Source organism: Limulus polyphemus, unplaced genomic scaffold (assembly GCF_000517525.1).
Source record: "Limulus polyphemus unplaced genomic scaffold, Limulus_polyphemus-2.1.2 Scaffold1760, whole genome shotgun sequence".
In the NCBI taxonomy this organism is placed as follows: Eukaryota; Metazoa; Arthropoda; class Merostomata; order Xiphosura; family Limulidae; genus Limulus; species Limulus polyphemus.
Genome location: NW_013667370.1, coordinates 72,624 through 87,179, shown reverse-complemented (window position 1 = coordinate 87,179; position 14,556 = coordinate 72,624). Strand labels below are relative to the sequence as shown.

Sequence of the window (14,556 nt, the reverse complement as noted above, 5' to 3'; positions counted from 1 at the left end):
ATTCATGTGAATATGACTGAAAAATTTCATTTTTTCTGAAAAAGTGGTGTCTATTTACTTGTGACCACGCTGTGTACAGTGTAAAAGGAAAGTTGTTAACATTGTAAATATGTAGAGATAAAAGTAATCAATAATTAAAGGTAAAAACAAAATATAAAATATTTATTTAGCTGTTCTCTGCTTTAGTTTTTGATCTCTTGTTTTCTTGTGATATATATAGGTTTACTTTAGAAAAAAAGGTTCGCATAGATGAATCTGTATAAATATAATAGTACTGTCTGTTGTCCATGTAACTTCGCCCCCATGTTGATGGATCTTCACTGAAATTTGTTTATTTGTTTGTAATTAAGCACAAAGCTACACAATGGGCTATCTGTGCTCTGCCCACCACGAGTATCGAAATCCGGATTCAAGCGTTGTAAGTCCGCAGACATACCGCTGTGCCACTGCGGGCACTAAAATTGGTATGGAGGTTCATTGGGTCAATGGGGAGATACATACAAGTTTTCAGTTTTGCGGCTTTTATGGGCGTTTTTTACCACTACTTCACCCCCTGTTGGAACTGACAGTACTGTTATATTTATATAGACTAGCTGGAGTACCCGTCTCCTGAACGGAAGTTATATAAATTCATGAATAATGAAAGGTTATCTTAGAACATGAAAAGTTGCTTCTCTTATATGTAATTGCAAAAAACCAAAAACGCCCATAAAAACTGGAAAAAATATAACGTGAAACCTCAAATTTACATGTATCTTCGCATAGACCCAACAAACCTTCATGCTAAATTTGATGAAGATCCATAACAATATGAAAAAGAAAAAGGTCCAAGTATTGACTCCTAAGGTACTCCACTATAAACAAAGATCCAGTTTGGCTTGAATCTGTTAATTTAAAACTTTTTGCTCTTTCTCCAAATTCTACCAATGTGATTTTCTTAGCTAATCTTTTGTATGTCACCTTATTAAAAGTTTTTGAAAGCCTAAAGTCTACACTTTTTGTCATCATCCAGTTATTAAGTAACGTCCTCAAAAAAAGACAACAAGTTAGTAAAGCAAGATTGCCCTTTGGTTAAATCATGTTGGCTGTCATTTATGGTATCCAATTGATGGTATCCATGATTTTGTAAAGTTTATTCTTATGGTATCCAATTTATGGTATCCATGATTTAGTAAAGTTTCTTTTGTGAGATTCTCTACAATATTACCACTACATAGTTAATAATAACTCGTTATAAGTTCCAGGACTACTCTTATCCCACCCTTTAAAAGTAGGAGTAGCTGAATTATCTCTCCAGTCTTTAGACACTTGCCCACTCTATATTGACCAACAAAAATGAAAGTGAATGAGAGGTGGCATAACTGTTCTTGCCTCTTTTAAAACCTTCAGGGCAAACTTTTTCTAGCCCTAATGATTTATCTATTTTTAATCTTTCATGGGATTAACATCTACATGATTTGTGTCAATTCCAGTATTTTTCATAGAATGCTTATGGTAAGGAATATTAGTAATAACTTCTAGTGGGAAAAAAGAAACGAATTATAAAATTAAAAGCTAGGTTAACTCACATTCTTCAACAAAAACCTTCTCATCAGCATTCTTTAACAGCCCAATCCCATTTAAACATTTTATTTACTTTAACATACTAAAAAACCATCACTGTTAGTTTTAATATTTTCAGCCAGCTATTTCTCATGAAATTTCTGAATTTGCTAATTTCTTTTTAACCAAATCAAAAGCTTTTATATACTTCTGTACTTCCCTGTTATCCTTTTTTTATTATTTGAGTACATGCCTATCTTGAATTAAAAGCAACTTATTTTTCAATATCTCCTAAATTTCTCCCACATCACTTTTTAACTCATTGTCTCAATTCACTAATGATTAATTTTGTCTCATTGCTGCATAAATTGCTTTCTGAAAATTAGAAATAAACTTTTTTTTTATCTCAACACGTCGCAAAACTTTAGACCTAATTATGTGATGATAACTAGTTTCCAAATGTTCACTATTTCAAATCTTGCAACCAAATCATCATTACTGGCTAACAATAAATATATATAATGACATTTCCTGGTTGGCTCTCTGACCATCTGGTATACGAAATCATCTTAATACGCTGGAGAGAAGAATAGGCAATTATAGTATTGCTTTGTCATAGTTGTATCTAAAATCCCTAACAATTTCATCCATAACTGTTATGAAATATATCTTTAGTCGGATATATGCAGGTAGTTTTCTAAATGTTCATAGAACGTGTTATGATGTTGAAAGGTCGCAAACATGTTTAATTTTTTAATTATGTAAAAGTTACACATGGTAATTTTTAAAAGCTTGTAACACTTTCGCCATGTGTCTGTGTCCACTTCTAAAGCAAGAGTGGAGGGGATGAGTCCATCACAAAGGTGACGCAGATACTTGTACAACTCGGTATGAGTGGGGATTGTTCTCCCTTGTATGCTTTATTTGTAACAGTTGGTGTCAGAGCTGGTAATTAATTAACTGCCACCCTCAGCAGAAATTAAAGCTGCATACTCTACTCACACTGTAGCTTCTGAGAATTGAGCACCATGGGCAGCCATCTTTGTAGCCCATCCTTAAGATCGAGCCTGGCCAATGATGTATCCAGCTTAGGATTGTGATACACCATAGTCGGGCCCCTTATCTAATTTTGAAAGTGCTGTTTAATATAACTTTTGTTGTCATTGGTCTGTGTGAACATTTTAAAAGATTCCTCTCTTACCTAGCACCTAGTGAGAAATGATTATATGGAATACGAAATCTACCCAGTAAGTGAAGACTTACACAATAATTGTGAATAAAGTTTGTCATACAAAGAGAGAGATAAAACCCAAATGTACAAATCCAAAATCTTTATTTAGAAAAAACTAAACAAGTACAATACAAAATAATAGAGCAAGCATGTCTTATAGATATGTAGAACTTGTAAGAGATGTGCGAAAAACCTTTACTACTTTCTCTCACTAGTTCAATGTGCTCCCCTCCCACACCATGTGCTAAGATAAATCAAACTAAAATCTAAAGAAAAATTAACCCCAACAAGTTAAAAGTAAAACAGAGAATCCAAATACATAATATTATTAATTTAAGTAAACCTTAAATTACTTAAAAGTCAACTGGACTCCAAAGTTACTTTAAATCAGTTCACTAATGATAAATATTAAAGTAAAAACAAAAGTTAAATAATGCTTGAGGATATACTTAAACTCTCTAAGCTCTTTTAGAAGTAAAGTCTAAATCGAAACGAGAAATCTGCAAAAATCGAACTCTCCCGGGGCAAACCTGACTCTAAATATGAAAACATTAGCATCAAACAACGACAGGCTTGCACACAGTTCCACGTTCAATAAGCAGCTTATGTGTTCATAATGTAATGTATGCAAAGGTCTGGCAGCCCTAGCTATTATCCAATCTCTTACAAAAATAACTGTATCTCATACAACGTCACCAATTATCATTCTCATAAGAGAACAATGTTAACAACTTTATCGCCAATAGTGAATATACGTGATGCGTGCATTGGTCGAAGAAAAAGTCGAATAAATTACTTGAACGTTATAATTCCTCTAAACTAAAAACGATGAAAAAGATAATAAGTTTAGAAAAAAATTATATATTAACTAAGGGTGAGTTAATGCATTGTACAGTTTTGTACCACACTGCTCAAGGGGCAGAATCGGAAATACCCTCTCGGACATTGCTCTATCTTCGGCATGGAAATTGGGTTACCTTCAGTGATTCTAAACATTTGCAGAAATACAAAACTACTAAATGCAAAGAAAACTAAACAAAAATTCTTGAAAATGACTAACACAACTGAATTCCATTCCTTTAAGCCAGTTTAAGGGTATCTATGTACAGAACATTACTGAAAATGTTTTTAAACATTTTTCTTTCTACTTGCCCACAACGAGTTATAACTATCACTTGGACATTTTATAAAGAAAGAAACTAAAATCAGAGGAAATTGTCAAAAATATTTATTACTAGTTGGAGTACCCTTCCTCTGGACGGAATTTGTGTAAATTCATAATTAATGAAAGCTTATCTTGGGACACGAAAAGTTGCTTCCCTTATATGTAATTGTAAAAAAACGCAAAATGCCGATAAAAACTGTAAAACACAAAATGTGAAACCGCAACTTTCCACGTATCTCCGCATGGACCTTCATGCCAAATTTGGTAAAGGTCTATCAACAGGGGGCGAAGTAGTGGTAAAAAACACAAAACGCCCATAAAAACCGCAATACGCAAAATGCAAAACTGAAAACTTGTATGTACCCCTGCATGGGCCTAATGAACATTACATACCAAATTTGGTGAAGATCCATTCACACCCTGCGAAGTAGTTACATGGACATACAACAAACGCGTCAGCGAGTCACATGACTACAGTGACGCAACGTTTCTAGAATTATCATGTACTTTGGCGAATGCTCTAGTATTTACTAGTAGGGTAGGCTGGTATATATAAGAGGGGAAAACGTGACGCGGTGAGAAAGGTAATGTGTGTATAGACAGTGTGTAATTGATCTGCAGTCAGAAGTATTATTGACGTTCGTTGATATAGCGTTGTTTTAGCGCGATTGTTGAAGTTGAGTGTATCGGTAAAGTTATATTCGGAAAGAATAAACCAGTTTTATTGAGTAAAGACTAGTGTCGTTAAAATTTCGTCGGAACAAAGTTACGGAAAAATCAATTAACAAACGGAGACGTAACACAAGTATTTGGCTTCTGGCTTCTTACTACAGAATCAAGTATTTTCATATCTCCCACTATTTTTCTCTTGGGTAATTATGTTCTTTGTAGTTTGAAAGTATATATAGTATATTTTATATGTAATTAAAACTAATTAAAATTTATATTGACTCTAAGAATAATGAAAGTTATGTATCTAAAAAAAAATGTAGAATCCACTTGAAATCCACCATGTTGGATTCTAACATGATTTCAAAATTTCCAAATCGGTCATACAATCTAGTATATATCAATATTTTTTTCACGAAGACAAAGACAATAATACAAGCCTAAATTATAAACATAAGATAATGTTGTTTTACCACACAGCTACACTATGGGCTACCTGTGTTTTGTTCCCATGGGAATCAAACCTCGGATTTTAGTATTTTAAGGTTGTAAACTTATCACTGATTCACTGGAGGACAACGGAAAATCAAATAGCTAGGCCATTTTATTGCTATCTGGAAAACCCTAATTTATTTAAAGACTTTAAGAGCAATGTTTGATTTACGCAATGTTCCCTTAGATCTAAAACATGAAAGAGAAAAAAAAATGGCAATGTAAAATTCTCATGTCCGCTGTAGATTTAGTATTTTGACTGCTTTTCCCGAATTAAAATTGGCTTTACTGAAACATTACTAATATGCGTTTTAGCATTATTTAAATGGATGCCTTTATTTTTAAATGACCCACTTCTAATTTGATGATAAATATTTGAGGCGGCTAATTATTCTTTATTTTAAATTTAGTTAAAATAATATTAATAATTGATTGTGGTACAACTTACAAGTTACAACTAGGACTCTGGTATTACTACTACTAGTACTAGGAGGGTTAACGAGTTGAAGTTGTGCTTTTACTACAAGGTTTGATTTTAATATATTTAGGCCATTACCGTATTATTTATAAATGTTAATGTAACTTAATTTTTTATAAACACCACAGACGCTTGCAAATTGTAAGTAACTTTATGCTAGGTTAACTTAGACTTATTTTTCAAAACAAATTTTTAAAACTCAAAAGTAATAATACTAATAGAAGTAGAACTTAGAAGTACAGCGGGTGAATTCTGATTCTTCGACAGCGTATTGTCGCTGTGTCAAAGTCATTTAATTATTAGTGTAAATAAATCAGTTACTAATGTCGTTATTATTTTACAAATTTTTAGAATGTGACTGTTACAATGTGTGATAAAAAACAAGTGAAGTAAATATGTTATTACTTATAGTTTAATATTTCTAACTATATGCCAGTATTATGACATTAGCTTATGAAGAAATATAAGTTAATTCATAATGGCTTAATTTATGTTAACCTTACACTGTAGACTTCCTTATACTTATAGGTATTGTTACTGCACCTATAACTTGACCAGCACATGATTCTATTAATCTTGAGTGAATTATATTTGTTTACATTGTTTTGATACCAATTATAGCATTAAATTGAAAAAACAATAATTTATAAGCATAATCAAAACTATCTTGTGTAGAAAACATACTACATGTTTCAACAGAACATTGGCCTGTCTTCTTAATAAGAGGATAGACCAGCATTCTATTGAAATATGTTATTTACATAAAACAATTTTTAATATACCTATAAATTGTTGTTTTTCAGTTTGCTGCTGTATACAAGAAGTTGCCTTATTGTAATTTCTAGTTTTAGCTACCCATGTTCATTTGTTTTGCTTAATGCTATATGTGATCTACCATGTAGACCATGAAGTCTTACCTTCAGTGTTTGGACATTTATATGTACCACTATTATAGTCTAAAGTTCCATTAGATAATTTCTCTTACTATGCACAAATTAATGTATGGCTTGTCCTCACATATAGAAAAAAAAACTTAAGTGTGTGATGATAGTAATGAAAGGTTTTTGTTTTGTTACTATTATTCAACCTTTGGAGCACTTTCAACTGAATTAAAAAGTGATTTCTCTGTCCAGTATTTTTGATACCATTATCTTAAAAGAGAGAGACTAAGTTATATGTTTTAGAAATAAACATATTCAAGAAATCCCAGTTCTTTTACTGTGTATAATTAGAAGTGTTATGAATTTAATTTGAAGGTTTCATCAGGAAATTGACAGTTATGATAACATTATCAAAATTAAAGAAGGAAGCTGAAGAGAGAAAAGGAAAAAATTCACATACTGATGGACTTGTATCTGGACGTAGGGTTTCTGTTCGTGACAGATTACTAGTTAAAGGTTTGGTCTTAACTTTTATGTCATGTATCAATCAAGTTTTTGATGATATGTGAAATGTAGAGACATAATTAGTAATTTTAGTGAAAATTATACTTTCACTGCTGGTGACTATCTCAAGCTTTATACCATGCTGATTTAAAAATAAGTTGTTCAGAAATGTATTGTCAATTTTCTAAGCTTTTTTTTTTTTACTACAGATATATAATATTTTAAAATATAGCACTATCCCAGCTGATATTTGCCTACCTTGCTTAAGAGTATCTGAAAGTTCAAATATATATACATTATAGTATAATTTCCAAGGAAGTTACCAGCTAACCTCTCAAAACTTCCATCTTTACTGTATAGAAAGGATTAAGTTCTCTATAATTAGCAGTTAAAGATTACTAGTTATCATTACAGTAAGCAAATAAAGAATTTTATTTATTGACTAGTATGAAAGCCCATAAAAAATGACAGGAAACCATTGTTGAATGTATAACGAAAATTATAGAATTTAACTAAAACAAATTTGTCTGTACCTCCAAAATGCACCTGCTCTTCACTTTTTTCATCAGTCTCGAAGTAATTCTTTAATCATCACATTTTTAATGACAACTCCACAGAAAAAATGAAATGTTATCTTGAACCAAAGTATGTGTGCACTCTGAAAGAGATTTAAGTAGCATCTTGAACCTTTTCACTGTATTTTAGATCGGGAAATAAAAAAACATAGGCCAGACATTCTGACACAAGTTTTCAACTCTTTCAACTGTACAAAGGATTAAAGATACGTGGTAGTAATAAATGTTTATTTTTCTATATGTTTTAAGGCAAAGTAGGTAATATACGTGCTAAAATGCCAAAAGAATATTTAGTAATTAACATTTATTCACCACTTAAAACTTTTTAAACACTGACTCTATAACGTTAGTAATAGTAGGCCTATTTGTAGTGTAATTTAATGAATAAATGCAATGTAAGGCTTAACTGAAATAGTACTTGATAAATTTTATTTTGCTTTTGGCTACAACTCAATGTCATAAAACTTCTGAATTAAACTATTTTGCTGTTATATCACTGAAGTTATAAAAAAAAGTTATATGAAGAATAAAAAACAAACCTCTCTAACAAATCAACATGAATGTTGAGCATTCAACATAAACACCATAGTTGGCCTAAGAACAATCAGGTGATAGTTTTGTTGCTAAGTGATGATGTATATTGTTGATCGATTACCAAATAAGGAGCGTGAAAGCATTCCTGATAGCGTAAAAAAGGTAATAAGCCTTTTATAGTTAGTGATGCAGTTGTGAGGGAATAAATAATGGTTATCAGTTCAGTTGGAAGGGAATACGTTGTGTTTATCAGTACAGAAGGTGGGAAAAGAATTTCAATTAACAGTACAATAGGCAGATAAAAATCCTAGTTACCAGAATAGCATACAGGAAAGACAAGAAGTTAATTCTTGCTGCTAAATTATGAGTAAGTTATAATAAAAATGTGCCAGAACTAAAGGGTTAGTTATAGAGATTTTGTCTGTTTTGCTTAATTAATTAAGCAGCATAGAATGTTCTACCATTCTTAACTCTTCATCATATTCACTTATGAGAAACAAGATAATGGAAGTTTCTTACTGTTACATGGTTTTTTAATGCAAATCGTTTGTGTAATATGAAGAAGTCAGAGTTCATATTATTAAAATGTTACACTTCTGAGCATTAATAATGACAGTATGTGGGTATGTTTGCTACACCCTTTCTTCAGTTAGAATATTTTTACAGAATCTCTCTTTATATTTGACAGAAATACAAGATATGGAGTTTACCATGCCTTCCACTTGTAAAGTTATCTTCGAAAACCCTAATGAATTACACAAGTTTGATTTGAGTGTAATCCCAGAGGAAGGTTATTGGCAGGATGGAAAGTTTCATTTTGTAGTAGATATACCAGAAGATTACAATATGGTGGTAAGTTTATTAACTACTACAAAAAGAAGTAATTTAAAAACACCAAGTAATGTTCTAACATTAAATGTGTAATTTGCTTTTATATTAGGTGCCAAAGTTATACTCAGGTCTCAGGTAGAAAGACTTTCAAGTAAATAAAAAAAAAAAACAACTATGAAGTAATATGTACTATATCTTCAGTCTTAAAAGTTTTTCTTTTTTTCAGCTTTAGTTCTACACTAGGCAGTACATTTATGTAAACAGTTTTTTTAATTAATTTGCCCAAGTTTTGTTTTATTATAAAAAAGAAACTTTTAAGTATCAATGTATTTACTCATATGGATTGAGAAAATAGATACTTCAATTAAGTATCGCTGTAATCGAAGTTGAATGAGAATTTTTAAGGTACACTAGGAAAGAACATTAAAGGCATTTTTTAAATCTTCAAATTGAGTTTGGATTAGGAAATCAAATAGTGTTGAGTTATGACCAGATGTGTTGGGATTTTAAATATTAACTAGGCAATGTAAGATCCATTTTAGAGTGGTAAGTCAGCCAGTGTGAAGTATCATTAAGCATATTGAGATTGGCTGTGGAGTGTCAAATCAGCCAATGTTAAGTACCAACTAAGCATGTTGAGGTTCACTGTGGAATGTCAAATCAACCAGTGTGTATTTCTGTATCATAAGGAATCATACCATTAATGTCACATCTTATAGGGACCATATTTTATGAAAGTAACAACTTATATATCATGAGTACTTGTACCACATTCTGTGAACTTCTGTTCTTTCATAAGCTCGAGCAATTGACCCAGACTTCAACCTAATAGATGATAGTACAATGCATGTTCCCACTTTGTTAAACTGATTGAACCTTAAAGAAGAGGAGATTGACTTCAATTTAATCAAGCATACCAGGAATGTTCTTGGGAGATGCATTGTAATCTGTTTAGATTGAGTGTGGTCCAGTTGTTGGTGTACCTGATTGTGAGATCTTTGGTTCAGTCTTTCATACCCTGTTATCACATGGAAGCTGTGGATAAGTTATAAATGGGACAACAAAATCTTACTTAGTTGATGGTGAGAACTATTACTTATGCCTTTTCTCTCTAGTCTAGGGACAGCTAGTTTAGATAGTCCTTGAGTATCTTTGTATGACTGTCCAAAAAAACAAACATCTTCTCAAGTGACTGCAGACAGTAAAAATAACTTAGAAACAACTCTTTCAGAGAAGTATGACTTAGGACTTTGCTTTTAAATATGAAATATTGATGCCAGGCTGTCCCTACTCTTAAGAGTGACCATCTATATAAATAAATGTCAAATATAACATCTAATTTCAGAAAACTACCAAATTAGCACAACTTGACACAGTGATACAGGATGACATGAGGAAGGTTATGAGGTGGTGGACCCCTCCACTTAATATCGTATTTATAGAATTCTTGAAAATAATATCTTTCTTTTCAGTATTGGTTTCTTTATGCATCTTTATTGCACTTTTAATGTTTATTATGTTAAGAAAAAAAAATACAAGCACAATTTCCAATCCTATGTTACAAACAAGTTTTTATTTCACCTGTCCAACAGACAGATACTCTAGTACTAGTACTCTGTATTGAAGTGAAATGATGTGAAATATGAAGATGTAATGACATGTTTACCAATTGTTGATTTAGGAACATAGGGTGAGTGTCCACTGACCAATCATTTGCCTTTCAGATCATGTAATGGATCATCATATGACTAATTTGCATAAAAATTAACAGAGGGAATAATAATTGACATTATTTCACAGCAATGATTTTGCTTTGTTTTACCTGAAACATCATGAAGTTTCACTAGCTTTTACTTTTTTTTGAGCATTGTTTATTGACATACTACAAAAATGATGCTAGTCAAAGTGGCCATTCATTGTTTTTCTTTGCCTTACATCTTGATAATAAAGAACTTGTTAGATTTATCTGTATTCCGATTATTGAAAAATTAGTGAGTAAATTTTTCACATCATTGACGGAGGATTTGGTGAGTATATATTATATCCTGTTCACAGGATTTACTGACTATAACATTTGTCTGTTGACAGGGAACTTTATACCCTTTGACAGAGAATGTAATAGGTGTATCTCTGTTGACAGAGAACTAAATGAGTACATTTTCTGTTCTATTGACAAAGGGCTGTACATTTTACATGCTGTAACAAAGAACTTTGTGAGTTCGTTATATTTTATTAACAGAGGACTTAGTAAATAGAGTATATTTTATTTCCTCATCAAAGAAAACTTACTAAATTGTTATGATGATAGAGACTTTGGTGATCTTACGACAGCAAATTTGGTGATTCTGTTTCATATTCTGGCAAAAATGAAAAGTAAATTTGTCTTGTAGCCCGAGGACAAACAACCAGATAATAAAAATGTACTTTATTTCAGCCTCCCAAAGTTAAATGTCTCACCAGATTATGGCATCCCAATATTAGTGAAGGAGGAGAAATCTGTCTTAGTCTCTTACGTCAGAATTCCATTGATGGAATGGGTTAGTAGATTTTTGTCAGTCACATTATTCCTTGGCAGATACATGCTTTTCAATTGGAGAAACTAATTATCTTGTTGTAGGGAAGCTGACCTACTTTAGTTTGTTATATGTATTGAGACATTGATTATATTCACTCCATTTCCATTTGTAAGACACAAAACTTTTAAGAAATGATAAACTGTTCATGCAAATGGTTCAGTTATATACTTTTCTTTTGAAACAATTGCATGCTTTTTTGTATTCATGTTTTTCCAGTTCAGTTGAAAAGGATTAATGTTGGTTTTTACTTTCATTTACAATAATTTACTGAAGGTCTGCTCCACCAGATTTTCTTGCATCATTTTGAAAGTTTGTTAATATTTAAGCATTGATTTGAAATATTGATAAAAAGTATGTGTAGAATATATAACATTGTTATAATATCTATCCTTCCCCCAAAACAAAACTTGACCAAATAATACCAAAGAGTATTATAGATTTCTTCATGTTTGTTTTTCTTAGTAAATTATTGTAATCTTTTATTTATTACATAACTGTCATTTCTGAAAATATATAATACTATGATAGGTGGATATTTGTGTAACAGTATCATAATAAACTTTCTTGTGTGGTCTTTCTTTATCAATTCATCAGTCTCTATGTTCTGGTAACCATTAGGTTGGGCTCCAACCCGAACATTGAATGATGTTATATGGGGCTTAAACTCTCTTTTCACAGTAAGTCTTTTGCGTATTATGTACTTATGTGAAACTGTAACTCCAGATGGCATGTAATGAAAGGAAAATGTTAACTTCAAACAAGTGAAACTTTCTAAAGTAACATAGAATAAGTAAAGAGGTTCTTACACAATATGTAAAATTAAACCCTGTTGTTAAAGTGTGACTTAAGATACATTAACCCTAAAATTATGATTTATTGTTATGCTGTTCACTATGATGAGGTCAAAATATTGCATAATATTAAATAACTCTGTGTTTTGCTTATTACCATACTCAGTGTAAAGAAATGACCAAAAAGTATTAGGTGAAATCCATCATTTTTCTACGTATAATACATAGAAACACCAACCACAATTAATAGGATTAATTGCAATATTTATGGTAATTTTTGTTTGTGTAATCAACATTCATGGACCCACAAGCAATTTGGTGCATAAATAGTTTAGAAAAATGTACTTATGGACCTCACTGGTAATGCTAGGGTTATTTAGAGTTTATATCTTCTAATAACAAGATATTTTGTTGAACTGTGAACTCATAAAATGGTTTAATTTCTAGGATTTGCTCAACTTTGAAGATCCTTTAAACAATGATGCAGCTGAACACTACCAAAAAGATAAAGTAAGTTTTGTACTTTTGTGTCAGTTCAGTTTTAATAAAAAACTCACCTGAATACGATCATAATAAAGAATAATCAAATAACAGAAGCTTGAAGTAATTACAAATCAGAAAATAGCTTTGTACTTGAATTTGATTTATAATAGAAATATGTTGTTTTAGGTCATCAAGAAATTAATGTCACTTTTTTTAGAGGAAAAACCTGAACAACTTATACATCAAAACAAAACATTTATTAAATGAAATTGTCTCTATTCTTATCGATGATGCTTTTCCATCTTACAATCAGGTTGTTAATGCCCTGATTAAAAAGACCACTTGGCTTTGAAGCAAAAAACATGTTGATGTCCTCTTTAACACCTTCCACGTTTGCATACTTTTTCCCATTAAGATGGTGTTGCAGCGAATGAAAAAGATGGTAATCTGATGGTGCCCTATCTGGGGAATATGGTGGGTGGGGGAGATCTTCCCAACCTAACTCCATAATCTTGTGTTGCACCAAACATGGCACATGTGGACGTGCATTGTTGAGGAGAAGAAGAACACCTTTCCGATTGACGAAATGAAGGACGTTTCTGATGAAGGGCTTGGTTTAAATGTTCTATTTGATGACTAGAGATCTCTGCATTGACAGTTCACTGTGGATTAAGGAGTTCGAAATGAATTACCCCTTTGATGTCTCACCAAATGCAAAGCATCACTTTCTACGGATGGGGTTCAGGTTTTGGGGGTCGGAAGTGGTTTTTGTCCAGGACTGACCCATTGTTTTTGGTGTTTAATATTTACATAGAGAATCCATTTTTCATCACCAGTGACAATTCTCTCCAAAAATGGTTCACGCACATTACGTACCAGAAGAGATGAAGCCACATTCACACTTTGGAAATGATGATCATGGAGAGTTTGTGAGGCACCCAAACACCTTCTTTATGGAGTTTTTCCCATATTTCTTAGCTGTTTACGTATTGTTTCATGAGAGACATGCAATTTTAAAGCCATTTCACGAGTGTGTTGCCTTGGGTTAGACTCAACAAGTCTTCAGAGCATCAATATCATTTCCAAAATGTCGGCCCCTGCCATCACACTTTTTAAGGCTAAAGTCACCTGAATGAAATTTGCTGAAACATCGTTGACACTTATGAACGTTCAAAACATTTCCATAAACTTCTTTGATATTCTTTGTGGCTACAGAGGTGTTGTTTCCCTTCTTTTATTCAAACAGCATTACATGCCAAATGTGTGTCTCGTCATGTGCCATCACTGTTAGGGATTAGAATATACTAAACTTTACATATTATATAGGCTACACTGACATGACGTTTAGGGCAGTTCATTTAACTATTTGTACATTTTTTGGAGGGTGGTAACTGAAAATGTTCCAAAATGCAACATTCATTTCTTGATGACCTAATATTATGTTAACGAAAATCTTATTTTCAAAGCTGACAGTTATATAGATCTTATTCTATTTAATTTATGGATATAGTAACACATGTAAAAGTTCCTGATTATTTACTCAGTAACATTGTGACTAGGGCAGTTATAATGAAATATGAGCCAGTTGTTAAGGCTGTTTTTATAAAGTTATAGGATTAGGGTTAATAAGAATGCTGACTCATATCATATTAAATTTTCATGTGTTTGTGTAATTTATAACAACCTTCTACAATAATAAAGTCTGACCTTTTATGAATTTGATTCTGATGAAATTGTAGGTTTTTAGCTCAATACACACACACACACACACACACACACACACACACATATATATATATATATA

At 31.8% G+C, this 14,556-nt stretch overlaps 1 protein-coding gene across 2 annotated transcripts in view; it reads left to right on the top strand.

Moving 5' to 3' along the window:
- Positions 1–5,138: 5,138 nt before the first annotated feature.
- Positions 5,139–14,556, top strand: part of LOC106464853 (NEDD8-conjugating enzyme UBE2F-like) — a 10,616-nt gene continuing 1,198 nt past the window's right edge. Inside the window, exons 1-6 of one of the 2 annotated variants that reach the window (XM_013925010.2) lie at positions 5,139–5,626; positions 6,834–6,974; positions 8,760–8,923; positions 11,337–11,439; positions 12,097–12,155; positions 12,717–12,779. In XM_013925010.2, coding sequence (XP_013780464.1) covers positions 6,857–6,974; positions 8,760–8,923; positions 11,337–11,439; positions 12,097–12,155; positions 12,717–12,779 — 507 coding nt within the window. In that variant the 5' untranslated portion in view covers positions 5,139–5,626; positions 6,834–6,856. The other variant, XM_022392650.1, reaches the window with a different exon arrangement.